This window comes from Phyllobates terribilis, unplaced genomic scaffold (assembly GCF_046119375.1).
Source record: "Phyllobates terribilis strain yellow unplaced genomic scaffold, ASM4611937v1 Scaffold_2__4_contigs__length_985480577, whole genome shotgun sequence".
Taxonomy (NCBI): Eukaryota; Metazoa; Chordata; class Amphibia; order Anura; family Dendrobatidae; genus Phyllobates; species Phyllobates terribilis.
The window spans coordinates 481,878,579-481,895,345 of record NW_027362762.1 but is presented as its reverse complement, the minus strand read 5'-3'; the positions used below and the strand labels follow the sequence as shown (position 1 = coordinate 481,895,345).

Sequence of the window (16,767 nt, the reverse complement as noted above, 5' to 3'; positions counted from 1 at the left end):
ATCATGGATTTCACGGTCGTTGCTGAATGAAAAAATCCTTGTTTTTATTTGTTTAACTCAATGGAATGAAAATGTGGTATTGCAGAGTACCTTTGATGGGTTCTGCTTCCTGTAACCGATGTTTTAACAAACTTTCCTCTTTTTGATAGTCCTGGTTTGTACAGTACATGAACTGGATATTAGGAATATTTTTCTCACTCCAGTTGAAAAGTTGCATGGGTGTTAATATTTGGTCTGAATATGGTCTTCATCAGTATTAACCCCTTAATTTTCACCTTTAGGTATTTATTCATTTGTTCCATATTTATTGTAATTATTCCTATATTCCACAGCCCCTCAGGGGTGTGCTTGGGGTACTCACCTTTCTAGAATCTGCCCAGGTTGTCCGTTACTGTGCAGATCTGGGAGATGTGACTGGATTGGTGGAGAGCAGGTTGAGCGGGAAGATCTGAGTGTGTATAAAGCTCATCTCACGGTCCAGTCAGCTGTTCATCGTGTTAAGCAGCTGAAGCATCCCTCCCAATATCTAAAAAAAAAGACCCTACACTTTTAGACCACAAGCTTAACAGATCTGAATTCAAGATTTTCGCAATGACACTGTTTATATATGATCCCATTGAGAGACCAACTGGAATTTTGGTACAGATGGGGGGCTAGGAGCATAGGAGGCACGTGATTTTTTTGAAAATTTAATATATTCATTTCTCGTAAATGCGTTTTTAAATTTTGCGTTTGATTCTACATGGGTAAAAGATTACCAAAGATACTCTTGTGACATATCTCTTGAAAGCCTGTTCTACTCGGAGTTGAATGCTGTTTTTTCAATTTCTCTATCTTGTTTCTTGCCTGAGTCATGAGGAGAAACGTAAAAGCATGCAACACAGAAATTCACATTTTTTTCACAACTTTGAAAATTCATTTAAAAAATAAAATTTATAGAATTTTTTTTTCTTCACATTTTCCATCCTCTAACAGTATTACCAAACAACAAATTCTCAAAAGAATTAAAAATATAGTGGTAATATTCATTAGTTCACTTGACAAGGAATGAGCCGAAGAGGTCATTTACATAAAGTGATAAAACACCAAGGTTACTTACCGGTAGCCGGTTTTTCCTGAACCCATGACAGCACACCTTGAGAGAGGGATCCACTCCACCAAGGACAGGAAACCGTCCGAAATAAAAGGATGGTACCTCTCCCTCGCTTCAGTTGATTACAGAGCATTGAGAGGACCTCCAGAAAAGGTTAGCCGCGTAACCAACACCTACAATATATATATATATATATAATCACCCCAAACAAAGTGCTCACCAGGGTGTGAGAAAAAGACAGGGGGTGGAAACTACGGGTGCTGTCATGGGTTCAGGAAAAACCGGCTACTGGTAAGTAACCTTGGTGTTTTCCCCTCACCCATGACAGCACACCTTGAGAGAATTTGGGAGAATATGAGCACCCTAGGAGGGACCACCGCCTGAAGTACCCTTCTCCCAAAGGTGAGGTCAGAGGAGGATAAATCCAACCTATAGTGCTTGTAGAAGGTGGATGGTGCAGACCAAGTAGTAGCTTTACATATCTGGTCAATTGAGACGTCTGCTCTCTGCCCAGGAGGTTGCTACAGCTCTGGTGGAATGCGCTTTAATACCGTCCGGCGCCGGAACTCCTGTAGATATGTAAGCTAGACAAATTGCCTCCCTAAGCCACCTAGAAATAGTTCCCTTTAACACCCCATGACATTTTCTACTCCCCTGAAAGGCAAGAAACAAGGAGTGGTCCTTCCTCCACTGACTAGTCATGTCTATGTACTGTAGTAAAGCCCTTCTCACATCCAGATTGTAGGTGTTGTTGGTTATGTGTCTAACTTTTTCTGGAGGTCTTCTCAATACTCTGTAATCAACTGAAGCCAGGGAGAGTTACCGCCCTTTTATTTAAGACGGTTTCCTGTCTTTGGTGGGGCGGATCCCTCTCTCTCAAGATGTGCTGTCATGGGTGAGAGGAAAGGATGATTTATCAGCAACAAGGCATCTGATGCATACAGGACTTTTATTCAGAAGTCTATAACCTATATGCCCATATTAATAGTTTAGATAGGTCAAATACAGTGACAGATTCCCTTAAAGACAAAGAAGGAATTAACGGATCATTTTCCCTGGGGGTGTGTACTTTTTCCTCCTGTATGAAGTTGCCCAATAAAAAGCAGTCATCAATACATATCGGAAAAAGACCATCCACCCACCGCCATCTTTCTTAATAATTTAGAGCAGGTCTCTCATTGTGTGAGATATATAATGTCAGCCCTGATCTCCAGGTCTAACCTTGTACATGTTTAGAAAGTGCTCGGGAGTACAGCACAGATGACTTACCGGCTTATCTTTCAGATAAGGTCCCAGCCGTCAGTGCAGGTGTGAGGGCAGCTTAGCTGAGTTTTGCTGTGTCACCTTTCAAACACCTCTTTCAGCTGTCCTCCCCTCATAGGACTATAACCTCTGTTGTACTGCCCTCCTCTCACATGGCCTGTCTGTAACCAAGAGCAGAGCAGGCTGACATTAGATCTCATACCGGAGTAGGCAAGAACAGGCTGGCTACTCCAGAGTGATAAATATGATAAACAGCCTGATCTCACTGCAGAGCTATTTCAAATTGCTTGGAACAAAACAGACAGGTGTGATTATAACATCTTCACGCTCTAAGCTTCAGAGAGGGCTGAGGGGCAGTACAGCAGAGGTGACAAGTGCTAGAAGAGCTGATAGAAGGGTTTGTAATGACACAGCTAAACTCAGCTGTGCTGCCCCTTCCCCTATACTGACTACTGGGACCTGATCTGAAAGGTGTTAGTCATCTGTGCTCTACTCCCACTGCTTTCTACATGAGATTGCTTGAAGCTATGGTTGGGCATGTTCTTTCCCAAGTGTTGCTGCTTGCTTATTAGTGAACACCAGACTGGGAGAATTAAATGCCCCAAGTGAAGGCCATCTGATATATCATGCACTTAGGCTAAACAAAAAAACTCTAGGTGTCAAAAACATTGATTGTTAATATCTCTGCAACGGAAAGGCAAACAAAAAGTTTTATTCCATTCTGCAGCTCATATTACATTGTATTCAGTTCAACATGAAAATTTTTGTGAAATGTACTCTTTAAAAAAGGGAATCTGTCACATTGAAAACGCAGCCTAGTCTGTAATCAGCATGCTGCAGCGCAGACCGATATATGTTTTTTTTGGAAAAAGATTCAGTATAACTTGTATTTTTTTTCCCATTTAAACCTTTGCTCATTTTTTGACTGAATCAAGTAGTTGGTTCTAATCAGTGGCTGATCTCTGTATGCACATTTATACATGAAAGCCTGTCAAAGTCTATCACCGATTGGTAGTGCCCACTTGACTCAAAATCCTAAAATGAGTAGATGTTTTAAAGAGGACCTTTCGCTGGATTTTTTAAAATTTACATTAAGTAACCCTCCCCCCATTTTCACTGTTCCAGAATCAGTGGAAGTTTTTTCTTTTCTGTGCCCTTCCATTCCAAAGTTATACCTCCAGTAATAAACAGGCAAATGTTCCCTACATCCACTGGGCATATACCACAGAACCTTTCTGTAGTTTTTTTTCTCCTATATGACAGAAGTTCTGTAGTATACACCTAGTTGAGAAAAAAAAAGCTGTGGGGACAATTAAAAGCGCAATAGGGTTTTATCTACATAGCAATGTATAAATATAATGGTACTGCTCACCTATTGTGGTTGTATTAGTCAACACTAGTAAGGTATCAAAATAGAGGTTTCCCAGCTGCTGCAGCTCCACAGGTTTGCAGATCCAATGTGGTATTAAGGTAATCGGAGATGTGGATAATCTGCGTTGCTGGTGATGTTTCCACAAATAATTCCAATAAGCGTTGTAGAGGGTAACAGTGCGGTTTATTCTCAATGTGTTTCGAAGTTCTTAGGCCTCTTTAGGAGAACCACAAAGATTGTGGTTCTCAGCCTTTGTGGTTCTCCTGAAGCAGAAGTCTAAGAACTTCAAAACATGTTGAGAATAAACTGCAGTTTCCCCTGAACACCACTTATTGGATTTATTTGTGGATACGTCACCAAGACCGCAGGTTATCCACATCTCCGATTACCTCAATACCTAGTTGGAAAATTTGCATCTTTATGATCGGGAAACATAGAAAAAAAAATAAATCTGTTTCAGAATCAGTAGAGAGGAAATTGGAGGAGGTACTTAATTTAAATTAAAAAATAAATCCAGTGAATGGTCCACTTTAAATGAATAAAGCACAAGTTATGAGTCTTTCTCCATAAAACTATTTACTAAGCTCCTTCTGCTCTATAGCTTTCTGCCTGCATATAGGACTGCATTTCCAATGTGATAGGTTCCCCTTAAGCCAATAAGGCCAGGCGCATTTCACACATTGGTGGCTCTGTCGGGGCTTCCGTCTGTAGCCATGAAGACCTGGATTTGGTCAGAACCACATCAAAGTTACGGTGTTCTCTGGCCTCTATTTCAGCAGAATCCTTTTGTGTTAAGAAGGACACCTCTACAAATTGCCTGTCTTCCTCATAGTGAACAGTTTCATGGGCTTAATCCTGTATGTGAACATAGCCCTACCCATGCAATAGCATAGCTGAATGATGGATGTTCGGCTGTCAGACTCCAGAGCACTCATGAGAGCAAACACAGTCAGTCTGTACCTCTTTAGACTTCTGATTTTCCACTTAGCCCTGTGTATATAATTCTAGCATACAATACAGAATTGCATTGGTCATGCAGGCTACACGTCTCCTACATACAGAGGCAGCTGACAGGTCTAACCACTGTGTATAGACCCAACCGCGTGTAGAACAATATAATTTTTTCCCTAGCCAAAGACGGATATGAGGGTGGGAAGACCAAATTAAGTACAAATTCAATATTACTGAATGCGAATCAGATTTTCTGAACTCTATGTACACAAGGTGGATAAAACATGATCATTTTAGAAAAATCAGTGACAAAACCGCATCAAATCTGAATGTCAGACCTTGTTCACCCATTATTTCATCAGTATATGCAAGACAAAATGAAGAGTGGCTCCAAAAGCAGAGATGTGTAGGTTCCACTACAGATTTTTGCCTACAAATGCTCTCGTCATGTTACCAACATCGGACACATGGCTATGCAGCTAATTCATAAAAAGATCTGCATTAAAAAAAAAACAGACTTAGAACGGCAAAGTGAAAATCAAATTTCCTCCAAAAATGTAATATTAAAAAATATTACATTAGTGTTAAAAAACAAGACACACATTACAAAGTTACTTAGAGGTGCTTTTTACTTATAAAATTCTCAGATCACATACCCTAATGCCATATGTCCAACCTATGAAATAGAACGTCACATTTCTAAGTGCTTCGTTTAGAATCTTTATTATGAAAGAACTTTTTTTGGTCTTTTTGTTAATATACAGTTAGTGGCAAGAAACCAGTGGCTATGATGGAAATGTCTCCAAAGTATTGGTCAATAAACTTCTCAGTACCGGATTCTTTTTTTAGGTTCCCGATTAATATAACGATTTTTAGGTGCCATTTGTATAACTTCTGACATTATTGGAAATAGGAACTCTTGGTGCGAAGGCTTGTATAAAGCTTTAACAAGCTTTTGTCTCTGAGCTTTGAGAAGTGTTCTTCCTTGTGAATATTTTTCTGAAGCCATTCTAACCTGTTGTTGGACACTGTACACATTATGGTTGTGATACAGTGCAGCAATTTGTGTGCGGGCAATTATGCCATCTGTCAAGAGGTGTTTTTTCTTAGAACGGTATTTGCGAATGGCACTGCGGAAGACCTCCAGCTCCCTGCTATGGGAAAAGTATGACAAATGCTGTAGGTCTTTGTGCAGGTTCCTGTTCAAAACAACTTCTGCTACTTCACTGTGAACTATGCTGCCTTCCTCAAGCCATTTCTTTGGACCAAATGTAGATGTAACCACGGGGACATGGCTACAGCTATTGTAACTGTCACTACCTTCCCACGAATGCCTATTAACAATGTGGAATAAAATAGAGTTCCATTTGTCAGTTAGAAGAGAATGCTCCTCATTGCAGGTACTTGCGCTCCACCACAGGTGGTTTCTAGCGGCACCAATCCACTTGCCTAGCTCTTCACAGTCTTTTTTTCTACTAACCTTGCCCAATTTGTTGCCAATTGATTTTGAAAGCTGCCATATATCATACTGATGTATGATGGTAGGAAAGTGTGTCTTAATCATTTTTCGAATGCCTAATTGCTTTTCCGTGCATACAATTTTTATGTTTAATTGCTTTTTAACTAGACCTCTTAGAGCTTGTTTGCACGCTTCTGTTTTCAAACCAAGAGAAGAATTTCCCGCAGAAAGTTGTTCCACATGGAAAGATACAACTTTTTTGCTACTGACGTCCAGCAGGGTGTAGATGCCATGTTTTGTCAAGTGCCCCAGATGATCACGCTGGCCATCCCCAGCCAGACAGAGAGGGGTTTTCTTCAGGTTGTCAACAATCGCATTTTGTTCTAATATCCATTGATTATTAATAACAGGGAAGAGATGATAAGTTAGATTTTTAAAGTATGTTGACTTATCTATGCACAGAAGTCCCAAAATATGGAAAAAGTGTCTGACCTTCACGTACGTTAGTCCACTGAACAGAATAGCAGCAGATAGTAAAAGATTGCCTGCTGGTATTCCTCCAGTTTGTGGTTGACTTTCCCACAGTTTATAGCTATGATTCCCACAAGAAACATGAACAGTTATGAAAGTACCGCTTATTTCTTTCCAAATTTTAACAATTGGTCGATCACAACCTTGCTCTCCTCTGCATGGCATTGACAAGATTAGTTTATCTAAGCAGCTTTCAAAAACTAGAAATTTGCGGTCCTTTACGGGATCACTGCATATGGAATGCGTCTCTTCCGCCAGAAGTTTTAGATCAAGTAAATCAGTAGGCGATACTTCCATTTCTGTGGGATTTGGGGGAGGAAAAGAAAGCTGAAACGTTGACTCAAACTCATGTTTTGGACTGTCACTGCTGCTGTCACTGTCTTTAACTATTACACTGTCGAGACTGTCCTCACTGTCTGTTATTGTCTCAATCAACTGATGTTTAGCTGAAGTACTAAGTAGAGACAGTGTCTTTAATTTCTTTTCAGAGAGTCGCCTACACTGAGTTTTTTTGTGATATTTTTTAAACTTTGTTTCAGTTGATACGGTTCTCTTTCCCCATCTTGGATCAGTTTGTGTTGAGCGTAGTTTTCTTCCCATGGGTTCAGTTACTATTCCTTTTTCATCTGTCTTTGGTTTTTCTTCAAAGACATGACCACAAGTGGGGCAAATTTCCCCATTAGTAAACTGGTAATCCAGGAATGATCCTTCATACTCATCATCAATTCTTTTCCTTTTACCAGATGGTAAAAGGATGCATGTTTCATTAGATGTTGACGGCGCATCAAAGACAGTTGGTATAGCATCTTTACGCAAACTTTTGCGGAAGCCTTCAGATTGTGTGTAGCAGTACTCTCTGAAGTGTTTGGAGCACATTCTATAAGTATCATATTTTTTTCCTTCAATAATTTTATCTGTAAATGCATCAATGTCCCCAAAGTCTTGACCTGTCTCTATAAGCCATCTTTTTATCATCTCCCTTTCTTTTGGGAACACATGCAAAATGACTCCTTCCTCCTTTCTTCTTCCTCCAGAAAAACAGCCCTGCACAACACAAGAAGGCATTGTATCTGAAAAAGAAAAAAATATATAGTTAACCTTGTGGCAAAATATTGATTATTAAAACACAAATCTTTACACTATACAAGAGCCATACATGGTCTTTTGTGTTTTCTAAACAGGAAGCTGGCTATGTGCTTTACAGCATCTTACAAAAAAAAATGTATGCTGTCAGAATTCACAGGTACTGGCGGTGAGAGCACATGGTCACATGACCGCAAATATGCGATTTGTATAGATGGAGTCATGTGCCGACTAGACGTGCTCTGCTTCTCTCAATGCATCTGTACTGAGAGAAACCAGGCAACTGGTGGCAGTCAGGATTCAGAAGTCTGCCGTCACAGAGTAGATATGCACTTACAGAAAATCTGCTGCGTGTTATTGTACCAGTATTGTGAATGACATTTTATTAAGAGGGTTGTCCAGTCTAAAACTGCAAGTCTGCTATTACTTTATGTGACTGCAGACTTGTGAATCCTCACTTTGCACGCACTGCGAGCTGTGAGGATTCTCTGGTGTCAGTGCCGGGAACAGTGGTTATGTGACCGCAAGTATGCGATATGCATAATCCCGGACACAATCTGACTAAATGGGCATGGCCTTGTTGAAAGTGTATTGAGCGAAGCTGAAAACAAACAGTCTAGTCGGAATGTGGCTGGGAGTATGTATATTGCATACTTGCGGTCACATTACCGCCACTGACACTGGAGAATCCTCACAGTGTACGTGTTGTGAGGATTCACAAGTCTGCAGTCACAGAGCGACTGTGGACTTGTTATTTAAGACCGGTCAACCCCCTTAAGTCTTATCCACATGCTGCAAAGAAAATTCACGGTATAGACTGATTTAAATTTCCACAACCTGTAAACTTACACTGCGAATATTCAGTGGAGTTTACCCTTTGCAATGCAACAGGTGAAGACAGTGTTGTAGCCACAGCATTTCTGCAGCAGAAGCCACGGTGATATGTGCACGTTTTAGTACAATATAAAAACATGAGAGTCCTCAGTGGTCAATACCTTAATGGCTAACTGAAAAGACGGTAACAAATCTCAAGCTTTCGAGACTACTCAGGTCTCTTCATCAGGCATAGAATCTTTTCTACTGGCTAACATGGTACAAAATATATATATATATTTTTCCTGTATCAGTTTAGTACAAATATTATCACTGTACAAATTGTGCAGCAGATACATCCCATCTGAACGTACCCCAAAAGTGATTTTCTTATGTACGCAACCATTTAATCTTGGACTGCTTCAGGTAAAACAAGTTAAGAGTTTGAAAAGAACATCCTGAATTCTAATTTAGGGCTGCTAATGATTGTTAATCACATGTGCATTCTAGCTTGATTGACAAAATCACCACATGGGCACATCCACAGAACTGCACAGTTGCAGTGGATGTAAACACGTGGAGCCCCTCAGCTAACCAAATTAGCTTATGCCTCGCTTTCAGGTGCGCCTACACACACTGTACACTATATAAATCCACTCCCCATCAACAATTATAACCAGGGCTGTGGAGTCGGTTAGCCAAACCTCCAAAGATTTCCATGACACCAACTCCACGACTCCCTCATACATGGCTCATGTTTAAGTGATAAATTTACTGTAGCACAGATTCATCTCAGCTAAAAGTCTAGACCCTTAGATCAGGAATAGGACGGACATTTATAGGACAATTCATAACTTTACCAAATTCTTATGAAAAAAATATTCCCCACAAACTGCATTGAACTACCGTACCCAATTTATTATATATTTTAGGAGTTGGAGTCAGTCTATTTTATACAGACTCCACAGCCCTGATTATAACACTGAAAGCTTAGGTAATAGGTGTGTGTACTCCTAAGATGCCTGGTCCCCTCTCTGACTAACTCCTTTTTCCCCTTACAATGCATAAGGAGAAGGTCATCAGTCACAACATGAATAATTTGGACTCCTGGATTAGGGTATGTTCCACTCAAAAATTCACATCAAATACCACTTGAAATACTCATTGAATAAGCTTCCTATTTATTTCAAATAAAAAACCTTTGCCTCAGCGCCTATCCCGCCTGGTGAGCAGTAGCATCTCTCCACGCCTGTGCTGCGGTCACAGTGAAATCACTAAGGTTCCGGACACACTGAGCTCGTCTGCAGTTCTATAGAATTTTCCAGAAAGAATAAAATGGTACTCTACCAATCAAAAACAAGGACTCAAAAATAGACCCAATTACAGGTAAATATGGTCGGCAGGGACTGATTGGTGTTGGTCACTCGACAGATTCGGCATGCTGCGTCAGGTTATCAGTTTACAGTACAAACTCTCACAGCCTGGTAGATCCCTATGACGCTGTCAATATTGGTTCTATCATCAGCATTCAGGCCAGGACTTGCGCTTGTAATACACTCGCCTGAAACTGGCCCAAGGCCAATATCACACAGGTGTAATATAGCTCCAAGTACAGACCCGACGTCAAAACCAGTGATCGGGCAGGGGCTGGTGGCTGTAACACACCACACTACTCACCACATCAACCCCTCCACAATCCAGCACAATAGCACTGGCTATGCCATACAGTTTTTGCAAGGTCACCTGGTCAAAAGCAGCAAGGTTTTGATCTTATCTTATTCCCGCTGCTCCCTTTAGTATTTTTTTTAATCCACCATACGGTTCCAGAGATATGGGCCTTTTTATTGTCTTTACGAAAGGGGCATGGATCCCAGGATTCCCTGTCGGCGTATTTTTAGGCTCCTCTTCTTTATAAACCTCAGAGCACGTCCTCCTTGGTCAAGACCATAAAAATTAGCACTAAATAAAAAGGCCCACATTTCCAGACCTGTATGAAGGACTAACAAGAAAAAGAATAAGGGATGTTATACTCAGGGAAGCGAGAATAAAATAAGGCCAAAAAACTGGCCATTCTTGACCTGGTGACAGGTCCTCTTTCAGTAGGTACAGCACATAACAGCTGCGCCCAATCTCTGCTGCAGAAGTTGATGGCAGCCAGGGATGTAGAGACAGTGTCCATTTTGGTGGAGTCGGTATAAAATGGACCGACTCCTACAATATATAATGAATTTGGTACAGGAGTACAATGCAGGATGTGCTGTGCATTTTTTGGAAGTGTTAGGAAATGTCCTATAAATGTCTGTTCTATTCCTGATCTAAGGATCTCGGCTTTTAGTTGAGATGAATCTGTGCTGCACTTTATGTACATGCTCAGTAGTGAGGCAGGGCTGTGGAGTCAGAGGCAGGGAAATTGAGGAGATTCCTTCTAAAGCATGGATGGGCTTGAAATAAAAGAATGGTGGCATTCTCATCTTGCAGGGATCCCGTAGATCCAGTGAACGCCGCTCTGGAGGTCTCCATGGGTTCTGAAAGTGATGCCTGCTCAGTGATTGGCTGGTGACTAAAAGAGCGCATCACTAGATATTTCTCTGATGACTTGCTCTACTGGTCACCTGACCATTGCTGCCCATCTTAGACTGCAATGGTTCTTTGACTTCCAAATGTGGCAGGTGTCTCTTCCAAAGCTGACAGATTTCCTGAGTGGCTCGCTTTGGATCCACAGGAGCGCTGGAAGGCGAGTTGGACAGACATGGTTTTTAATTGCAGGCCCATCCATGCCATAATTTTTTTTAAACTATAGTACAGACCAAAAGTTTGGACACACCTTCTCATTTAAAGATTTTTCTGTATTTTCATGACTTTAAAAATTGTACATTCACACTGAAGGCATCAAAACTATGAATTAACACATGTGGAATTATATACTTAACAAAAAAGTGTGAAACAACTGAAAATATGTCTTATATTCTAGGTTCTTCAAAGTAGCCACCTTTTGCTTTGATGACTGCTTTGCACAGTCTTGGCATTCTCTTGATGAGCTTCAAGAGGTAGTCACCAGAAATTGTTTTCACTTCACAGGTGTGCCCTGTCAGGTTTAATAAGTGGGATCTCTTGCCTTATAAATGGGGTTGGGACCATCAGTTGTGTTGTGCAGAAGTCTGGTGGATACACAGCTGATAGTCCTACTGAATAAACTGTTAGAATTTGTATTATGGCAAGAAAAAAGCAGCTAAGTAAAGAAAACCAGTGGCCATCATTATTTTAAGAAATGAAGGTCAGTCAGTCCGAAAAATTGGGCAAACTTTGAAAAGTGTCCCCAAGTGCAGTTGCAAAAACCATCAAGCGCTACAAAGAAACTGGCTCACATGAGGACTGCCCCAGGAAAGGAAGACCAAGAGTCACCTCTGCTTCTGAGGATAAGTTTATCCGAGTCACCAGTCTCAGAAATCGCAGGTTAACAGCAGCTCAGATTAGAGACCAGGTCAATGCCACACAGAGTTCTAGCAGCAGACACATCTCTCCAACAACTGTTAAGAGGAGACTTTGTGCAGCAAGCCTTCATGGTAAAATAGCTGCTAGGAAACCACTGCTAAGGACAGGCAACAAGCAGAAGAGACTTGTTTGGGCTAAAGAACACAAGGAATGGACATTAGACCAGTGGAAATCTGTTCTTTGGTCTGATGAGTCCAAATTTGAGATCTTTGGTTCCAACCACCGTGTCTTTGTGCGACGCAGAAAAGGTGAACGGATGGACTCTACATGCCTGGTTGCCACCGTGAAGCATGGAGGAGGAGGTGTGATGGTGTTGGGGGTGCTTTGCTGGTGACACTGTTGGGGATTTATTCAAAATTGAAGGCATACTGAACCAGCATGGCTACCACAGCATCTTGCAGCGGCATGCTATTCCATCCGGTTTACGTTTAGTTGGACCATCATTTATTTTTCAACAGGACAATGACCCCAAACACACCTCCAGGCTGTGTAAGGGCTATTTGACCAAGAAGGAGAGTGATGGGGTGCTACGCCAGATGACCTGGCCTCCACAGTCACCAGACCTGAACCCAATCGAGATGGTTTGGGGTGAGCTGGACCGCAGAGTGAAGGCAAAAGGGCCAACAAGTGCTAAGCATCTCTGGGAACTCCTTCAAAATTGTTGGAAGGCCATTTCCGGTGACTATCTCTTGAAGCTCATCAAGAGAATGCCAAGCGTGTGCAAAGCAGTCATCAAAGCAAAAGGTGGCTACTTTGAAGAACCTAGAATATAACACATATTTTCAGTTGTTTCCCACTTTTTTGTTAAGTATATAATTCCACATGTGTTAATTCATAGTTTTGATGCCTTCAGTGTGAATGTACAATTTTCATAGTCGTAAAAATACAGAAAAATCTTTAAATGAGGTGTGTCCAAACTTTTGGTCTGTACTGTATATCAAACAAGCCCTTTAAAGGGTTTGTCCACTACTTGGACACCCCTTCTCATTCCTCATGCTTGGCCCAGTTAACCCCTTCGTGCCCAGGCCATTTTCCGTTTTTTGCTCCCCTTCTTCCCAGAGCCATAACTTTTTCATTTTTCCATCAATATGGCCACGTGAGGGCTTGTTTGCAGGACGAGTCGTACTTTTGAAAGACACCATTGATTTTACCATGTAATGTACTGGGATACGGGAACAAAATTCCAAGTGCGGTGAAGCTGCAAAAAAAGTGCATACCACAACTGATTTTTTTTTTTTTTTTTTTTATTTACCATGTTCACTAAATGCTAAAACTAACCTGCCATTATGATTCTCCAGGTCACTATGAGTTTGTAGATACCAAACATGTATAGGTTTTCTTTTAGGGATGTGGGGCTGAATTAGGGCTTATTCTTTGCGCACCAAGCTGACGTTTTTATGGATACCACTTTGGGGTAGATACAATGTTTTCATCGCCCGTTTTTGCATTTTATTCCACTGACCAAAAAAAAATGTAAATCTGGAGTTTTGATCTTTTTCTCTTTACGCCGTTTACCGATCGGATTAAGGCTATGTGAGTCCGATCAGGAATTGCTTGCAGAAATTTCTGCAGCGTTTCTGCACCTCTTGGAAGTAAAAGCGCTGCAGAAAATCGGCAGCATTTTTGCCTGCGGATTTGCCATGTGTTTTTTCCAATGCATCATATTGGAAAAACGCACAAAGAATGGACATGCTGCTTCTTTTTCTGCACATGAAATTCAGTCAGCAAAATTCCTGATCATGTGCACAGATCTTGCAAAAAGTCATAGGAAACCATGGGATAAGGTTTACAATGTGTTTTTGGCCCATTTCTGCACAGAAAAAGTGCACAAAAAACGCACTGTGTGCACATAGCCTAATTCTTTTTATGTTTTGCTAGATCGGCAATTTTGAACATTTACATTTTTTTTTTTTTTTTTTTTTACTTGCTTCAATAGTCTCCATGGGAGACTAGAAGCTGCGATCATCGGATTGCTTGTGTTACACATAGCAGGACTTCAGCCTTGCTATGTGTAGCAAGAATGCTCATCTGCTGTGAGCGTCGACCACAGGGTGATGCTCATAGCAGATCGGCAATGACAACCACAGGGGTCTCCTGCAGACCCCGGATTGTCATGCCAACCCATCCATGCCCCGCGATCATGTGACAGGGGTGCTGATTGGCAGAGCTAATGACGCGCATCAGGTTTGTACGAGTTAAATGCCACTGTCAGAGATTGACAGCGGCATTAAACATGTTAACAGCCGCGGGTGTATTGTGATTCCACCCGCGGCTGTTAGGGGTACATGGCAGCTGATCAGATCAGCTGTCATGTGCCGGAGAAGATGTGGGCTTAGCACCAGAGTCCACATCAAAGGGGGAGACACAACATATGACGTATTTATACGTCACATGTCATGAAGGGGTTAAAAATATGAATGCTTAACCTCACCTCCAGTTCCAGCAGTGTCGGCACTCGCGTTTTAAGGGATCAAGTTCGGTTGTTACATCACATGAGCCCTGCATCCAATCAGCCCTGGTGGCACCGTCCCCGCCTTCGGACAAACAGATCAAGAGGAATTGGGCGGCCAGTCGCAGCTGACTTCCTGTTGATGTTCAATAAATCCAAAGGCGGGGCACAGTGACGCCAGCGCTGACTGGGTTCAGGGCTCATGTGACGCAACGTGAGCCCAGGGAACGCGAGTGCCAACATCGCTGGAATGGTGCCAGAGGTGAGAATGAATAGGTGTTTTTATTTTAACAGGGCTAAGCATGAGGAATGAGAAGGGTAAACAACCCCTTTAAGGCTGTGTGCCTACGATGCGTTTTTTAAGCAATTCCGCTGCAGAAACGCTTAAAAAACGCTTGGTAGAAGGTCCGCCATGTTCCCCAATGATAATCCGCATGTGCTGTGCACATGCTGCGGAAAAAAACGCAGCACTACCAATTATTTTGCGGAAGAGCTGTGTTTTCGCCGCCATTGACTTGCATTGGAACGCATGTAATCTGCATCACTGGATCTGTACATGCGCATTCCATGCGTTTCAGTGTGCGGATGGTACCCGGGTTGGAGAAGAGGAGACTCTCCTCCGGACCCGGGTACCATAGAACCTGTAAAAAAAAAAAAAAAAAAAAAGAAAAAAAAAAAAGAAATAAACATTATACTTACCTTCTGATGGCCCCCGGTGTCTTTGTCCTGGCTTGCCGGCAGATTGTGGTGGACTCAAGGACCTGCCATGACGTCATTTATGTAACGGGTCACGCGACTGCTGACGTTGGCCGGTCCTTTCAGTGTATCGCGAGCTGCCGGCAAGCCAAGACGCACCGAATAAAGACTCCGGAGGCCATCAGAAGGTAAGTATGACATTTATTTTTTACCATTCTTTTACGGTCACACTATATAAATCCATGCCGGCTGCATGGATTTATATAGTGTGACCAAGTTGTCAAGCACTTTCCAAGTGATGCTAAAATGGCTTGGAAAGTGCTTGACAACCCGCATGCGGAAATGCATGTGAAGAACGCTTCACATCCGCATGTCCCTGGCAGGAAAAACGCATGTACAATCCGCATGCGTTTTTTCTGCCAGGGAGATAAAGAAACGCTCAGGAAAAATCCGGAGAATTTCTGCATCGTGGGCACCTAGACTAATCCTGTTTTTCTGTGTGGATTCTGCACAGATTTTCCCCTTTGCCATGGAAGGGGCGTCCTCTGCAGCCATTCTGCATATGACGTGCACAGATGAGCTGCGATGTGTTGTGCTAGCCTTATACCACGTAGTTGGAAGCCGATGCGTGCTGTCTACGAGCCATTGTGTGGGATTCTTCTCTCCTCACAAAATCCATGAAGTTGCAGAAATGAATCATGATTTTACAGAGGGGATTGGGCAACTTTCAAAATAATGGCTACAAAGGCACCAAGTAGATGGCAGTGTTGTGCTGGGGATTCCACACCATCACCTCTGCTGTGTCCCCAGTCTATTCCCTATACATGTAACCCGGCCACTGATCACATTTAACCCCTGACAGTTCCCCCCTCCATTATATACAGCCCTGCTCACTGCTTGTGATGAGAACTTACTGCAAGCCGAAGACGCGACAGCACAACGAGGGTGGAGGTCTCCGAGAAAGGCGGGAGGAAGACTTAGAGCTGTGGAGGCGCAATAATGGAGAGCCGCACACGAGGAGGAGGGAGCCAGAAAAGACGAGCGGAAGGGGAGGCCGCGGAAGGAGGGGGCAGGGAGCCATTGCTTGCTGCAGGAAGCCGGAAGTGATGGGACCTCCGTATACAGACACACACTGCTCGGTATACGGAGTCTTTGTGGAAACATGCACAATGGCCATATTCTGAGGAAATAGTGAGAGGAATGTGTCATGGAGGTGCACGAGAAGTAATCCCCTCACTCTCCACCATGTACTCGCTGTATGGAAGCTGCTTCTTATGGAGCATAGTTTTTACACACGAGGCTTAGAGTTTACCACAGCCTTAAGCCTGCATTACAGTCCTAAGCCTCCATTAGGTCTCCTTTCCTCACAATTTGCTTTTTATAAATGCAAATAATAATTTAAAAAAAATCACTAATTTCAACCACGACATAAAATCACTCCACTGTAAGGACTTTCAATGCCAGTTTGGCGCCACAGAAAAACGCCACATGTAGCCCATGCTGTAATTCTATCAGTAAGCTACCAACTGTGCAAGAGGCCAGAAATATGTGTCCTGTGCCTAGAA

General features: G+C 42.3%; 1 protein-coding gene across 1 annotated transcript; it reads right to left on the bottom strand.

Annotated features, from left to right (window-relative positions):
* Nucleotides 1-5,292: 5,292 nt before the first annotated feature.
* LOC141217768 (uncharacterized) lies at nucleotides 5,293-16,270 on the bottom strand. Its single transcript, XM_073665858.1, has 2 exons — nucleotides 16,117-16,270; nucleotides 5,293-7,739 (listed from the first exon to the last, which is right to left on the bottom strand). Exon 2 carries the CDS (start codon nucleotides 7,732-7,734, stop codon nucleotides 5,506-5,508), a length of 2,229 nt encoding a protein of 742 aa, XP_073521959.1. The 5' UTR covers nucleotides 7,735-7,739; nucleotides 16,117-16,270; the 3' UTR covers nucleotides 5,293-5,505.
* Between the last annotated feature and the right edge of the window lie 497 nt (nucleotides 16,271-16,767).

Excerpts from the sequence above, each read along its gene's own strand:
- LOC141217768 (XM_073665858.1), bottom strand. The coding sequence starts at position 7,734 with ATGCCTTCTTGTGTTGTGCAGGGCTGTTTTTCTGGAGGAAGAAGAAAG.